Genomic DNA, 15708 nt, shown 5'->3' on the forward strand with positions numbered 1-15708 from the left:
TCTTGTTTTTTTTTAATTTAAAAATTATTAGACATAAAATCATCCAATCAGCCAAAATTAATGAAAATATAATTCAAGTAAATTTTTTTCTTTCCTTTTTTATAATATAATATCTAATATTCATAATTTTATACGTGGCACAAAAATATTTTGATACGTATAGTTTAAAGTTTATACGCGTGAGACTCTAGGTGCAATTCGGAAACGGTATTAATAATGTGAAAGCATGTTCTATATATTTTATTTGATATTTAACTTGTATAATATTTGATCTTAACTTGTATAATATATTTATTTTTGAATGTAAAAGTAGTTAATGTTATACAACATGTAATATTAACAACAACGATATAAACAACTATATAAAACGTAACGTTTACATTAGAAAATTGGAAACATGCAGAGTGATGAAATTTGATTAATATCTTTTGTATTTATACATACATTCTCGTGCCTTGGCGATTAAGAAGGCGAGAATGTAGGAGAAGACTCAAAATTGATATTTAAGTAGATGTATTGCATAATACTTTGAATAAATGCGCACTATTATCGCGTTGGTGTTATTAAGTTGAAAGTTATTCCGAAGAAGAAGCGAAAGTTTCTTAATAACACTGGTATTGGCAATTGAATAGGACGCGACATCCGAACTGCATTCTTCAAACCGCGTTTCCACTTTTCGTGGAGAAGTCTTCTATTTTCAACACCAAAAGTAGCGCGAATCGATGCGATGGTTCATCTACTCGTCCACCTACATTCACGTGAACCAATATTAATGTTGTCACGCCAAGGCAATTCTCTTATGTAGGAAGTAATAATACCGCGACATTCGATTTTCGCGTCCTTGGAGATGTTGGAGAATCGATTCGTCCAAGATAACTCCTTAACCGAAATGATCGTTATCTACGCGACTTTACGATCCTCTTGCGTGGGACCGTCGCCGTCGGTCTGTTCTTGTTGGCTGCGAGCTCCAAACCGCCCCGTGTCAGCTGATTGAAATCGATAATGGTGAGCCGCGGCTCAACGGGGGCGGGGGTGACGGCGGCAGCGGCGGCGGCGGCGACGGGTTGCCTTGACAGGGTCTGCACCCTGTCGAGCGGTGCCCCGGGGCTCCGGAACCTGTAGCTCGGGCTCCTGCACCCGCCGTCGACGCCCGTTCCAGTTTCACTCGCGATTCCAGTTCCGGGCTGCTGTCCCATCCGCGTACCGCTCATCGATCGGTAACGAGCGCTCGGGAGCGGCTCAGGTTTCTCCCGGAAGTACCTGACGATATAGCCCGAGATTAGCCGACTGTAATTTGCCTCGGTAAATAATACCCCCTCTGTCCTGAGTTTTCAAAAGGATCTTTTCGTCCAGGAAACTCTTTATCGTCATCGATTTTCCCTTACTTATATATCATTGAAATATTTGACTCCCACGCGATCGTTCGTACGTACTCGAAAGAGCGCATTATTAATGAATTTACACACATATTGAAATGATATAGCTTTTTCTTAATTTTCATGTCTCTAATACAAACGGATGAAGCTTTGTGACATTATGAATAATCGATGCACTTATATGCGAAAAAATGAAAATAATTACTCGTAGATGCTGGCGAGATGCAAGGTCGCTGGAGTTCGGACTGTTTTCGGTCTGGGCTCCCTTGGAAGACGATGTCTCTGCCGAGACTGACGCGCTCGTTTACTAGATGGCTGATCGGGAAGTCCTGATGGGATAAGCCCAGTGAGCTTGTAATATTCTAGAAAAACGCGTGCCAAATTGCGACCTAATCTGTAATCTGTATTTGATTCTGACCGTTAAGGCTCTAATTTTCCGATTGATAATGTGCGATTGGTAATTAGCAGGATTTACATCTTTTTCAAATTTTCTTTAATGACATGACAATTAATCAATTGTCAACAAGATAAAAAATTTTTAATTTTGGTTCTCATACAATAGTTTCAATTTTATATGCAATTGGGATTATAGTTGATACGATCGAAAGGATACATCCTTCTTCCGTATATGGCATTATACCCGGAATTCCCTTTTTATTGTAACCGTACATAGAAACCTCGATGCTGTAGCAGTTGACGTGTTCCTTTAGGATAGAGCACAAATAGCGGCGGGCGGTTCCGCCTTTGTTGGGATCTTGATTGTACATGGTGTTGCCCATTTCATAATCCTCCGCGTGCTGAGCTAACAATTTCGGCAGGACAATGTGCCTCTCGTACCTGAGAGGCTGGCAGCCATGAGTCAGATTGGATTACAAGAGCGACCGACGTTAAGTTTCCTATTTTGTGACTTGACGGTCGACTAATACGGTTCTTTTGAATTTGTCTTAACGAAACATTTAACATTATTTGAAATGGATTAGATTTACCGGTAGACATCTTCATACGTATTTCCGTAGACGAAGACACCCGTGGCGTTGGTATGAGCGTGTAAATCTAGTACGCAATCCAATGGTGTATGCGAGTTCTTATCTAGCGACTTCAACATCGCTCTAGTCGCCAGCAGGGTAGGATGAATCCATTCGGAAATGCAGTTCCAGGATCGATTCAGATCCAATCCCATCACGGTGGATCTTAATGCGAAAAATTATCATATATATTATTTTCATATCTGTGATAAATACAAGTGGAAATAGTTTATTTGTACAATTCCTCATCCAATTCCAAGCTTTAATTTATTATATTATACCTATTTATTATTGAAGTACTTTGAAACATTTTAGTTGTCTAGTTATATCGATCGATTTCTCACCTGTAATTTCCGAGAAAAACACCGTCAGGGTTCAGCATCGGCACTATCTTAAAGATCACGTATTCTCTTAACACTTGAGCGATTGGATGCGCGCTGACCAAGAAGTCCATCAAACCCTGACACACGAAGGAGGACGGCGACTCGCCGGGGTGAACTCTAGCGAGGACGACGACCACTTTTCTAGGTCGTTCCGTGTCTTCGAGGTCGGAGGTTATAGTCACGAGCTCTACATTCTTCTTTTGGATCGACTCGGCCAGCGTCTCTCTTCTCGTGTATAATAGTCTGCTACATAAGTTGTCGAGGTGCGCCATGTAACGCGTGTATGAATACGGATATGTCAGAGAGAATTGGTAAACATCGTCTTCGCGGTCGAATGCGAAAGCGAAGCTCAGCACGTAGTGATTCTGATGCTGCGCAGATCTATAATAGAATACCTGCAGCATTGAGAGAAACCAAGTTCAGCGCGGTTTAATTACTTTAATGCAATCGATGAAAATATATGAATGAATAACGCGAATTACATCTATGTTTATTTTAAACTTCAACAGAGATTTTCCCAATTGCCAGTAAAGACGATTCATGCCAAAATCATGATGCAATAACATTCTATAGTATTCTGTGCTATGCATAAGGATAATAACATCTCAAAATATTACAAAATATTGCTGAAATATTTTGTAACAATTTTTGTGCCGTATGTAATGTTATTACATCATTTTATAAAAATAGCTTGATAGATCGATTAGCCAAATTTACCATAGCCAAATTTATCAGTCACATAAATAACGTATTATTAATTTGTATATTTGCATAAACCGCATTAAAACAATTTCAAATGATGCCGAAGTTTTTAATTTAAAAGACGGCTAATGCTTGATGGAATAATTGGATATTGGAAGTACGTTCCGGCAGTCTCTAGATTTAAAATGGCGATAGTGCGAATAAATTGAAATGTCTCCGCGCGATGGATATAATTGATTAGATTTGCTTTAGATTGATATGGACGTGCATTTACATATTGAACTGTAGGATATAATGGAATTACATAGCCGAAATAATATACTTTTCCAAAATTGCTGTTCTAATAGTTTCGAACCAAAAAGTTTTCATCGAGGAAGACTAAATTATTCTATTATTCTTCGCCTGATGTTCAAAGCTAAAGATGTGTCATGTAACATCGCATTCAACTTAAATAAATCATCATAAATTGCCATAGATTAAATCAGTAATCGTCGACAAAAGTTGAAAAATCAAATCTTACCTGTTCTCGCGGTATTCTCTGCCATTTCGGTCTAGTGCTGCTCTTGACTAACGGCGTCATTCCTTGTCGGAAGAGATTGGCGCTTTTAGAGATGTTTACGATGTTGAAGATCACTCGTTGATCCGCCTTTACGTTGTCCACGGTAAAGTTAAACCACAGGCGTAATCTGGGTCCACAAGTGTCAGGCCTAATGAAGAGATCGTACTCGAATTCGGAGATCAAGTCCACTCTGCCGAGGTTGCCGGTTTCAAAGGTCGCATCGAAGCAAATGTGGCCCTTCTTAGCTTTACCGCTGTGGCCAGGTGGTCGCATTACCATTTTGTTTACGTTGCCCAAACCACCCTCGGCATCGCTGTCTTCACTGTCTGCAAACAGCGGTTCAGCAGAATCAAGTTTTAACAAGAAAAACATTTTTTAAATATACTACAATTTGTAGTGATAATAATTTCACTCTCTACGTATGTATAAGAGAAAAAAAGTGACAATGCCGTGATTTAAAAATAATTTGATGCAGCGATGAAATATTGGTTATTTGTATTAAGTGGATAACACGACGACGATGATGAGGGATGTCTGACCGGCGCGCTGATAAAGACTAGTATTCTCCAAGGGGTCTCGTCCCTCGCCAGAGAAGGCCATGACTCTCGAAATGACACGGAACGATCTATCGACAGAGCGACGTTATTCGACACTTTCGGTAAACGACGACCGTGCATTCCCTTCTGGCCGATCGACGGGAAAGCGACGAAGCGACGGGAAACGTACGACGAACGATACTCTGACCTATCGGACGGAAGACAATGAGGAACTGACGGCTTCGTAAAGCCGGCTCTACATCGTGGTACGTGTTACCGCCTACGTGATAAGAACGGGATTTCGCGATTCCGCTGCACGCTCGTGTCCGCCTTCGTGGAATCTCACTCCCTGGTTCGCGATCTCGCGTGAATCAACGACTTCACGCAAGAGAAATGGGAATCGGCTCGCGGTGAGAATTCGCGTGGCTGCCAGGCGTCAAGGATCTCGTATGTGCGATCTCTCGACAGTCTGATTTCTCCCTCACCCTCACCCACATATCGAAGCTAAACCGAGAAAACTCGTTTGTGGTCACGAGAACCTGACTCACACATTTGCTGGGACTAGTTCAGAAGTCGGTTTCGCTCTCTGATTAATTCGATTCAACAGATGTTGAGTTGAGATTAGAGCGGGGCGTGATTGAGAGGCCTGACGAAAGTCATGATAGTTTTACACGAATTACGGAGTTGACGTCCAGGATATAGCGATCACGTCACGTCTTACTAGATAAGTCTAGAGGTCGATTAACTCTAGGCAATATACATTCCCGGTATCGTCACACGATTACATATCTACGTTGTACAATTTGTCGAATGAAATTATTCATGATATTTAATCTTTCCAACTTGACTCTTTTTCTGCAATTCAATTCAATTATTTACATGAACAAAGATATTGTCGAGCTATGGATATAAATCCATAAGAACATATGCTTTAAGTATGTTATTATTGTTGCTAGTAAAAATAATGGAATGATTCTATAAATAATATTTTTACGATTCAGAAAAAGATACCGTTTCGCGGATAGAATCAAAAATTTTCAAGTAGAGTAAATGACTAATGGTGTTTTCGCCGTCACCGTAATGTCACACGTGAGACAGAATTTCACTTTATCGAAGGCTTCTTATCATGGAGATTCTTATCGCAATCCATTCGCTGTGGCAATAGCTACAGATCTAAATTCAGATCACTCGATATCTATTTTCAGTTCATCCGCCACTCGACGACGCAAATGTCGCATTTTATAGCTAGAGACATTATAGCCCTCCGTCGCACGCAAGAAGGGTATACTAACTTTACATCAAGATATAGTTGGATTGTTAATGATTCAACGTGCGGAAACAAAAGAGTTGCACTTTTCAAGAAACGTTGAATGTCTTGTCTAGCCATTGTCTATCCATAGCATTACCTCTCAGCCACGTACGATGGATGTTTGAGCTAAAATAAAATATAAAATGTTGACTGTGATATTTTCGCTCATCGGTTTAACTTATGTATCTCACTAGTCTAAATAAATTAAAATAGATAAAACAGATAAGATATTATTTAAATAATTTAATGCTTCGTAGAATAATAAAGTTTAGTGGGTGAATAGAATTACAATATATCAATAATAAATCTTGAACTACTAATTATATTAATAATTAATTTGACGAAAGTCATGTAACTCATACTTTGCGAAATTTATATTTGAAATTAGGAAAAAATTAAGAAATTATGCGTTTTTGCATTCTTGCATTTTGTAATATATTTAAGAGATTAAATAGTGCTTTTAATAAGTGAACGGACTATTTCATATAAAATGTTGTTGGCAGTAATTTAAATTAAATACTATATTCTCATACTGTACATATAATACTTATATTTGTAGGAGCTGTTACATAAATTATATTTTTCTTAATAATAATGCAACATCCGCTCAAAAATTTTTAATTTTCCAAAGTAAACGACTATTATATTTCACTGCGATTACGTTGAAGAAATATTGCGAAATTCTTGGAGCGGAAAATCGGATAGTGACGGGAATGGCGCCCGGAACGTGCAATTAAAAGAGGAAAAAAATAGAAAGCATGGAAAAGCTCGGGCAACGGTGGAAAAGGGAAAGAATAAGAGAGAAAGAGAAAGAAAATCGCACAATAATATAACATCGGCAAACTCACGCTAAATTTCCAACAATTTTTGTTGCACGCTTAACTCAAATAACAAAGACCATCTCCCGCACTCCGTTCTGTTTTAATTACTGCTACGACAATAACGTCGTCGTGAGGTCGCGACGTTAAAATCGATAAGACGTCGGAAATATTGACAAAATTTACAGAGTCTTAAATTATTTTACATTATTAAGAAATACACACTCACTTTTCGTAATGATAATAATCCATCACAATTGTGATGACTTGAATAAACACTTGCAAAGGAAGAAACGTAGATCTTCTGAATGTGATGAGGCATTATTGTATTGTCTCACAAGAAATACTAGCGATAATCAACTACCGATTTCAAATATCACATGAAAAATAACAAGAGCAATAATTTTTGATATTATATATACTATGCCGGAAATTGACTTGGCAATACAATAGCAACTCAAGTAACTCGCATATGCTTCATCGGTATGTAATTCGCGTTGAGTTAATTAACGGAACTTTCAGTCGCGTGCGCGATGTAGCTTGAAAAAGCCGTCAATTGTTACGTCTTTAGAACTAGCTCGATCTCTTCGGTCGAGTGATTGACATCCTGTTTCGGTGTTCGCTTACGTTCTGCCGGGCAGAGTTTCAAGCCAGGGTGAGATGGGAAATGTCAGGGTGCAATCAGCGAGCGCGTGATGATCCTCGCGTGACCCCTCGCAAAGTGGATCCGATCGATCTGACGGATCGCGAGCGAGATCCATCGAGAACGTGTACGGGACGCGTGACAGGTTGGCGATAGCGCGTGCAGTCACGAATGGGCGCTCCGCGAGACCTGCTTCGAAGGAGGCGTATAAAGAGCACTTGTGTATAACATACGTACCGGTATCTTCGGACATGTCGGCGGGACACGCCGGGACTTGTTCCGGACTGGACCGTGCGAGCAACGACTTTGTGCACTTGGCGACACCGTCGCCGAGTTCATCCTGGTTTCCTTGGTTTGTTGAATCGATATGCAATATGCGTCTCGAGTCGCGCGCGGTTATCTTGCACCACAAACTGTTCCAGATAAGCTGCTAGATGACACGAACATATCTAAACGGAGAAATAAAAATACTGGCACGATAACCGATAGGTCTACTTTGAGAAGGACTGAACTTAAGGCGCAATGAACTCTTTATTTATAGTTTATTGCTGACGTATTTTATTCCCCTGTAAAACAGAATTATCTCGTTCTGAATAATTTAAGAGCGTGAACCATTTGAATATCCAAAGTGCGACGTTTTTAACTTAGCCTCGTCCTTTAAGCACCGAAAACTGTGTTGAACATTCTTAAGTCTTGTGTAGGCGTGATGTAGGCGTTTGTTATCCAGTTCGCGTGACTATTGTTATCTAGTTTCTCCAGATAACGGTGGTTATTTTTTCAATCAATCGATAGCACACGAGCTAACTGGCAATCAATTCTCCAAATTAAAATTTTTAGTTTGGAGATCGATAAAAGAGCATTGCCCATCGTGTAATTGTTTTCCACAACGTCTAATCGCAGAGTTAGTCAGGTACGTTAGTCGGTACCGAAAATTAAATGCTATAAATCAGATTCTGGTTAGCAGTCAGTCATTTCCGACTCCTGCGTAGCCTCGAGGATCTATTTTCCTTGTAATTTCGCTGGTTGGCTTAGGAAACTCCTAGGAAGAAGGGACGAGGAAAATAGGTAAATATATATACATACACGCACACGTGCTCAGAGTGTCTCTGCAACACGCATGTAGTCTTATTCCTGGATCCATGCAATATTTTATCCATCTTGTAGATGAGCGTGTAAGACGACTGTAAAGTGTACGACTACCTTATCTACCCCTGACTAAGCTTCGGGAGAGGGAGGATAACTTAAGGTTGGGGGGAGGAAGCGAGAGATGGTGGGCGGACGAGTAGCAACTTTACTCCGAGACGACATTTCTGCGGACAATTTTCACGAACGAGATGACAACATTGATCACTTATTCGTTCCTTTGTCATCGTTCGCAACGAATTTTAAAATCAATATAGTAAATGGATTGAGACACGATAATGTCCTGTTACCACAGGGAATGACGTAATGCCACGTATAAAATAAGCATGATTGTGAGGACGATAATCTCTTGCTATAAATGTAAATTTGAGAATGATTGTGACGAAAAAAAGATGTTCGTAAAAATGATTGATAATAATTGTACATAAGAACGATCAAATAGTTGCGCTCTGCGATTCCATGTATTTATACTCCATACAACAGGCCATACAAAGGCCAGCTAATCCGCTAGTAAAGTTATTTTCCGTTTTGTCCTCGTTTCTTTTACAAAACTAGATAGAGTGAAGGAGGCTAACGAATTTCCAAAGATAAGATGTAAATTAAATAAAGAAGGCACATAGAGAAATGATTTGACGGGTGGGGGATAATTCCGTACAAACGCCGTTTTGTAGGATCCGGTAAACTAATTTCCCTCCGATCTCGGAGGATATTTTTCTGGATGTCGGTTAGTGGTGGTGGTGGTGGTAGTGGTGGTGGTGGTGGTGGTGGTAGTGGTGGTGGTGGTGGTGGTGGTGGTGGTGGTGGTGGTGGTGGTGGTGGTGGTGGTAGTTGGTGGCGACGCGTTCCCTGGTGAATGCCCTCCTCCCCCGGGCTTTGGCTGGGACCTCCGGATGAAGCCCCTTCACCTCTCCGCACCTTGTTCCGCACACCCCTTCCACTACTCCGTGGGAGTACTGGGAACGCGAAACGAGCGGAAAGAGGGACGAGCGTACGAAACTGTACGAGAGAGAGTGAATGACTGGGAGAACGCGCGCGCGGGGAGATCGATATTCGAAAGACCCCCCCGGTGCCCCCTGAGCATCCACCCCGAACCCCGGCTGGCGGCTCCGTCTGACGCTGGCACCCCTCGGTCTACCCTCGCAGTGGCGTAGGAAGGAGGTGCGGCCGTCGCCCGGGGTGGAATGGGCGTGCCGCGCCGTGCCGCGCCGTGCCGCGCCGGTCTTCCCAGGACATTCGGGAGAGCACACAAAGAGGACGAGCGCCCCCGTAAATTATCCGCTGCGCGCCGTCCTCTCGCGGAATTTATGCGACCTTCTCTGGAAGAGGTGTCTAGACTTCTCTGGCGATTAAGACGTGGGATGGGCACGACCCGCCGCCGATCGATCGCCGACGATCGGCGAGTTTTACGACCAGTTACACTGCCAACTTTTGAGCGCTCTTTCACGTCGACATTGACGTCATGATTGCGACGTACAGCGATTTGCGTTTGAAAATTATTTTCTAAAGACTACGGAGTTTAATTATGTTACCAAACGCTTAAAAAGGAATCGCCGAAACAGGGGAAAGCATAGCTTTTAGCTATTATTCGTTAATTGATTATTTCTGGCCGAAGCTTGTGTCAAGATTTTTGGTACGCGTGAGTTATTTCTTCTCTTTTTTTGTTACTTAATATTATGTATAAGTATGTAAATTCAAGATGCTTGATACTATAAAGGTCAAATATTAAATTTATTACCAGATTTTTTGCATATTAAGTATAAAATACGGAATATTAAAATAAAATATAATTCTTTGTAATTAATTATTTAATTATAATTATATGCAATTTTCTATTATTACATATGATAATTAATTAAGAACGAAGAAAAGTAATATGTCATTTATTATTTTTTCGTTACTAAACTAAAGCTCCTGTTAATATTTCGATCAAACAACTTTTTTGTACGCTTTTATATATATATATTTTTTTTATTATATAATATATCCAGTAAAATCTTTCTCAACAGAATTGCCTGTTTCATGTACGTTGATAGGCAGTATTGAATTTCCTACGCCACTGACGCACTTCGACTGACCCTTATATGCATACGTGCTATTTACCATTAGATTACATCCCTCGTCTCCCTTGTCCCTTTTCGCTTCTCCCCAATGACTCTTTCTCTCTCATTCCCTTTGTTCCACAAAGACGACTCCTTTGCTTCACACTGTTCACCTATCTCTCGTAGGTTGTAATATCGAAATGTGGCGCAAACGAAACCAATTATGTGTATATCATCCCGTCCGATACCTATCGATTCTTGCTTTCACCCATGACATAACTCATTAAGAAATCGTTCGTCACGAGGTTCGTTAACGAACGCCCAACGCTACAGAAGCAAACAGACCCACGCATGTGTGTGTATAAAAAAGGCGATCGATAGGCCACCTCACATATTCGCGCTATCGTTCATGGTCGCTGATCACAGATGAGATCGCCGCCACGAGATAAACGTGCTCGCCGTTTGCTTCGCCGTTTGCTTCGCCGTTTGCAACTTTTTAAACTCACACGTTCGTACGAGTTGTTTATTCTGCCGTTTCATGTTAATTCGATAACGGTAAAGATCCTAGTAGTGAATATAACGAAATAGGCCTATTTTATCCTAGTCTTTTACTGCAAAGGAGAAATATAATTCTTTATTTCCGTCGTAATTTTACAATATATAACTTTTGGATAATTTTGTAAATAAGTGATATACATTGTACTTATGTACGACGATGAATTTTACAATCAGATAATATTTTACGTAATTCTATTTATAATTAAGCAAATAGTAAATATTCGATATTTGCAATATTTTGTGCGAAAAATTATTATTCGCGAGCAAGTCGCAAGTACTTCGTATCATCATGAGCAGCAAAATACGAGAGAGAGAGAGAGAGAGAGGGGGGGGGTGCAGTTTTATCAAATAGAATACGAGACTCGTCGTATGATGAAATTTGGCTGCGTTCGCGTTACTAAAAAGCCATTTGCCGAGGGAACGGGCACTCCCGGCGAGCTTTTACACCCTTTGTCCGGCGCTTGCGCCATCCAGTCCTTTATCAATCCCTCCATTGCATGTACCCTATTTGGCGCCTGCGTATTTATGATTACTACTCTCACCCTCGATCCCGTCCGTCTCCCCTTTCTCTTTGGTCTCTCCTCTCCTCTTCTCCCCCCGCGATAATCGAGGCTATGTACGGTTGTTCAAAAGTTCGTATGCACTCATGATATTAATCATGCCAGCTTCCCGCGAAGATCGGCCGTCGTAATGTAGCTCGATCGATCCGTCCGCGTGATGGATGCTGCAGTTAACAGATACTAGCTACCGTTCTAAAATTTTACGCACTTCTTCGCGCTTTTTTAATGTTTCTGCCTTTTCATTCCTTTTTTTAATCCATCACTACTGAATGCAGTCGTTTGAAAATTGCGTGCATTGTTTTAGCGATTGCAATTTCTCTCTTTCTCTCTTTTTCTCTGTCTTATTTTTACATCTTTATTCATCTTTTTTTTTTTTGCAAACTAACATCTGCAAATTTGATTACTTTCTTTCGATTTATCGTTTTTCATAAAGTTTTCCCATATTTTTCACTTATATGTGATACACTCTTCCCTCCATCTCTTCCATCCTCTTTTACTTTCATAACGGAGATATGTTGAAGAGGGGTGAAATATCGTTTGACTATGGAGCGATGGAGTCCCGTTTCCACGTCGGCCCATATTTTTCCGTATAATTATCGATCGATCTCTATAAATAACCGTGATCGCGTTGTTTGAATTATTTATATTTCTAGATTATTCATATACACTTCCTTAGAAACTTGGAAATAACCGTCTTTTTCCTCTCTTTCCTCTAATATTAATTATATAAAATATCAGTTTATAGAAAAACTTGGAACCGATCGAACCCCTATATTGCGCTCTGCGCCCTCTAAATGCCCAAATTGAGTGGCAATATAAGAAAAGTCTATATTAGGTCAATTGATTTATAAGGACGTGCAATTAAAGGTAATTCCGAAGAGGAGGCGTCAAACCGAGTTAGATGGAGCATCCTTGTGATTACATCTACTCGAGCAATGACCGACGCGAGACGCGAGGGTGTCAGTTTCCTATAATTGTCGGGACGATCGTTTTAATCAATAGGACGGACCGTCGTCTCCCTTCTCCTGGCCAGGCATCATTTATCACGGGAATGTGCGCATAATGAGTGAAAAAATCTGCCCATAGGTGCGTTGCGATGCGCATTCGATGTTTGGAAATATGCATCGCCTATGAACCAACCAACCAAGCAACCAACCAAGCAACCAACCAACCAACCTTCGGCAGTCGGAGGGTCGCCGATGACGCTTGCGCGAATTTCCACCCCTTTCCCGCAGCTCGGTCGAGTCCTCGCTGCGCGCTGCGCGCTGCCACCCTCCGCCTCTCTCTCCCTAACCTCTTCCGCCTTCGCATCCCTTCTGACCTCTTCTCCCGCGTTACTCCCGGCCTCTCCTTCACCTTTCACCGACGGCGACGGCGACGCCGACGCCGTCGGCGTCTGCGTGTATCGTCGCCAATCTCCCTCGAGCGAGCGTTTTTCGCGATTCTTTTCGCCCCGAGTCTATCCCACCCCGAGACGAGTTGAGACGGTGGGGGCGTCCAGAGGGTGCAGCCGTCGGTATCGGGACTCTGCCTCGTCAGTTTAGTTACCGCACCACATAAAGGCATTGCGTTGTAGACACCGTTATACCCGCAACATTCTTACTATTTGCTTGCATATCTCCTAATTTCTGACCCTTCAATTCGGCATAAAAAAAAAGAAAGAGAAATACATTCGGTTCGGTATCGTTCGTCATCATAAAAAGAACAGCCGTTGTCGTCTTTATTGTCGTCGTCCTCTAACGTTCAGTTTGTTGCTGCTGCTTTGTCCCGTCCACGTGTCGATCGAGCGACATTGTCGTTCGCCCATCGCCGTTCGGGTGACCCTGTCACGAGAAAACTCGAAACTCGCGCGGAGAGAACGTAGAAGAGCGAAAAAGGTGGATCTCGCGAATATCGCGTGGGAAGATAAGTTTACCGGACGGAATCGGCCATAAACATAAAGCAGAGGAACGACCCTTCCGTTTTCTTCCAATCTTATGATTTTTTTCTTTCATCCCTGATCCTACGTTCTACCTTCGACTCGTACGCCTGATTCATCTTATCCCAGGAACGTTTTCGTGCTGTCCCGATCATTTACCCTCCCTCTGATCGAACTTAACGCATCGCAATACTAATCCGAAGACGCGAATCGCGACGCGTAAGATGGTGCGTCATCTTCTCACGTAACGCGAGAGCGAGATAGGAAACGAGATCACAGCGAGCGAGAGTTGAGCGCGTTAACGAGTAACCAGTAGCGTGATCAACAAGATCGTCAGCTGGAAGATCCTTTAATCGGCGGAAGAGGCACCAGCAAAGATAAAAACGAAAAAGAGAGAGAAAGAGAAAGAGTTAGAGAAAGAAAGGGACAAATAAAAGTGTGTCCTGCTGGTCGGGGGTGGGAGTGAAAGAAAAAGAGAGACACTGGGTGTGTTCACCGCGCGCGAGATTTGTTTATCTCCTGTCGCGAGTTATAGTGTTCACAAATCAAGTGTTCACAAATAATCCGGCATCTCAATTTCTCGTTTTCGATGGAATTTAATGCCGGGATCTCGTGTTCGATGATCGAAAACCGGCCTCCACGTTGATCGCGCGATCGTCGGTTCGGGCGTTTCAAGTCGCGTCGTAAAGTTTGTTGAGAAATTTGTTGAAAGAGATTAAAAAAAGAGAGAGAGAGAGAAAACTAGTACAAAGATACGCAGCCACGAAACACGTACGATATATCGCGTAATAGAGAAAAATAAAAGTAATTAGGTAGAACCCATCGCCGTTCCGTTCTGCGCCCAGATATCGGCATCCTCCAACCACTGATTTTCATCGTTAACCGGTATGTTCATTTGTTTCTTTACTTTCGTTGTTTCTGTGATTCTCACGAATCTTTATCATTATTGTTATTATTATCTTGTTATTATTGTTGTTATTATTGCCATTATAATTATTGACAATTTACTAGCGGATCCGTGTACGTCGATCGTACGCCGATCGGCTGCCGATCTTTACGTATACGTTTGTCCTACGTTCCGGGGATTTCTCTCGTGCGAGGAAATCTTTCGGCATCATATTTAGGTTATCCTTTCAAGTCCAAGAACCTTCTGTGGTGTTCCCGTGCCACGGTGCCATTGCCGTTTTCAATTTAAACAGATTAAACGTACGTTGCCACACAATACGTAATCTTCTTCCTCTCGTTACGATTTTTTAATTTTAATTATAAATTGACTAAAAAAATTATAATGATAGAGATATTTAAAAAAATGATATGGTACACTTGTTGATTTTTATAAAAATTCCGTTGATCGTAAAATATCATTAAAAGTACTCTCAAGGTCCCGTTCTTGCACGCGCGGGAAGGATCTCGCGGTAAAAAGAAAAACAATTGCATGCGATCTCATGCGAGATACGAAAAGGTACATCGCGGAAGTAGAGCCGCACGGCGCGCGGCGCTGCGGCGGGGCTCATTAACCCTGCCAAGTTGTTGCATTTAACGTCGTCGATCGCAGCAGCCAGCGGCAGCCAGCGGCACCGCGCCATAACGGCGGTGAACGGTTGCGTCCAGCAGCTGACGCTTACGCACGACGCGATATTGTGTGTGCACCAGACCGCGCTCTTTCTCTCTCTCCCTGGGCGTGGCACCAGAAAGCGACTGTCGCGGGAGCACCAACGTCGCAACATACACGCACATACATACATACATCTATACGCATAAAACATATACATGCATATACTTCTCGCCTCCCTTTTCGCCTCTCTCGCCCTTTCCCGATCCAACCCCTTATCGATCCTGCGGCGTACCGACCGAAAAAACAGCAAATTGAAATAACGCAGTAGAGAGGAGACACCGAACTTTCGCGATGCACGATGAGGCATCGGGCGGATCCGGAATGGAGCGAGGACCGGGACTGCGGGTCCTTGTCGAGGACAAGCGGGATGTCTCGAGAGGGACGCTTCCGTCCGCGACGGCCTCGATTACAATGGTGCGTGAGCCAAAGAGAGGGAGCCATTGGAGATCGATTGATATCGTTTTTCTTTTTTTACTAAACTACTAGGTAACTGCGAAAATGCTAGAGTCTAAGCTAAAGTCGAA

The 15708-nt window shown here is 42.1% G+C and overlaps 2 protein-coding genes across 10 annotated transcripts in view; one reads left to right on the plus strand and one right to left on the minus strand.

Annotated features, from left to right (window-relative positions):
- LOC105193515 (ELAV-like protein 3) overlaps positions 1-15708 on the plus strand; it is a 47086-nt gene that overhangs the window by 6240 nt on the left and 25138 nt on the right. The window contains exon 1 of one of the 5 annotated variants that reach the window (XM_011157976.3): positions 13001-14454. The exons of 2 other annotated variants lie outside the window; for them this stretch is intronic. The gene's annotated coding sequence lies outside the window, so the exon portion shown is untranslated. 2 more of the 5 variants (XM_011157974.3, XM_039451895.1) reach the window with 2 other exon arrangements.
- On the minus strand, positions 274-9508 carry LOC105193518 (cytosolic carboxypeptidase 6). 5 transcript variants are annotated; one of them, XR_005575231.1, is made up of 8 exons: positions 4585-9508; positions 4007-4371; positions 2746-3179; positions 2363-2566; positions 1990-2213; positions 1582-1777; positions 819-1260; positions 274-748 (listed from the first exon to the last, which is right to left on the minus strand). XR_005575231.1 is itself a non-coding variant. In XM_039451887.1 (8 exons), the coding sequence occupies exons 2-8, from the start codon at positions 4643-4645 to the stop codon at positions 897-899; spliced, it is 1848 nt and encodes a 615-aa protein (XP_039307821.1). In that variant the 5' UTR covers positions 4646-7800; positions 9150-9508; the 3' UTR covers positions 274-896. The 5 variants fall into 5 exon arrangements, 4 of the variants coding, with proteins under 4 accessions (XP_039307821.1, XP_039307820.1, XP_025991533.1 ...); XM_039451887.1 differs by having other exon boundaries at positions 274-1260; positions 4585-7800; positions 9150-9508; XM_039451886.1 differs by having other exon boundaries at positions 274-1260; positions 4585-8532; positions 9150-9508.

Source organism: Solenopsis invicta, chromosome 7, assembly GCF_016802725.1.
Source record: "Solenopsis invicta isolate M01_SB chromosome 7, UNIL_Sinv_3.0, whole genome shotgun sequence".
Lineage (NCBI taxonomy): Eukaryota > Metazoa > Arthropoda > Insecta > Hymenoptera > Formicidae > Solenopsis > Solenopsis invicta.

Excerpts from the sequence above, each read along its gene's own strand:
- LOC105193518 (XM_039451887.1), bottom strand. The coding sequence starts at position 4,645 with ATGGCCTTCTCTGGCGAGGGACGAGACCCCTTGGAGAATACTAGTCTT. Across the intron at positions 3,180-4,006 it reads AGAGAATACCGCGAGAACAG|GTATTCTATTATAGATCTGC; the intron begins GTAAGATTTGAT and ends TCAATGCTGCAG. Across the intron at positions 2,214-2,362 it reads ACGTATGAAGATGTCTACCG|GTACGAGAGGCACATTGTCC; the intron begins GTAAATCTAATC and ends CCAGCCTCTCAG.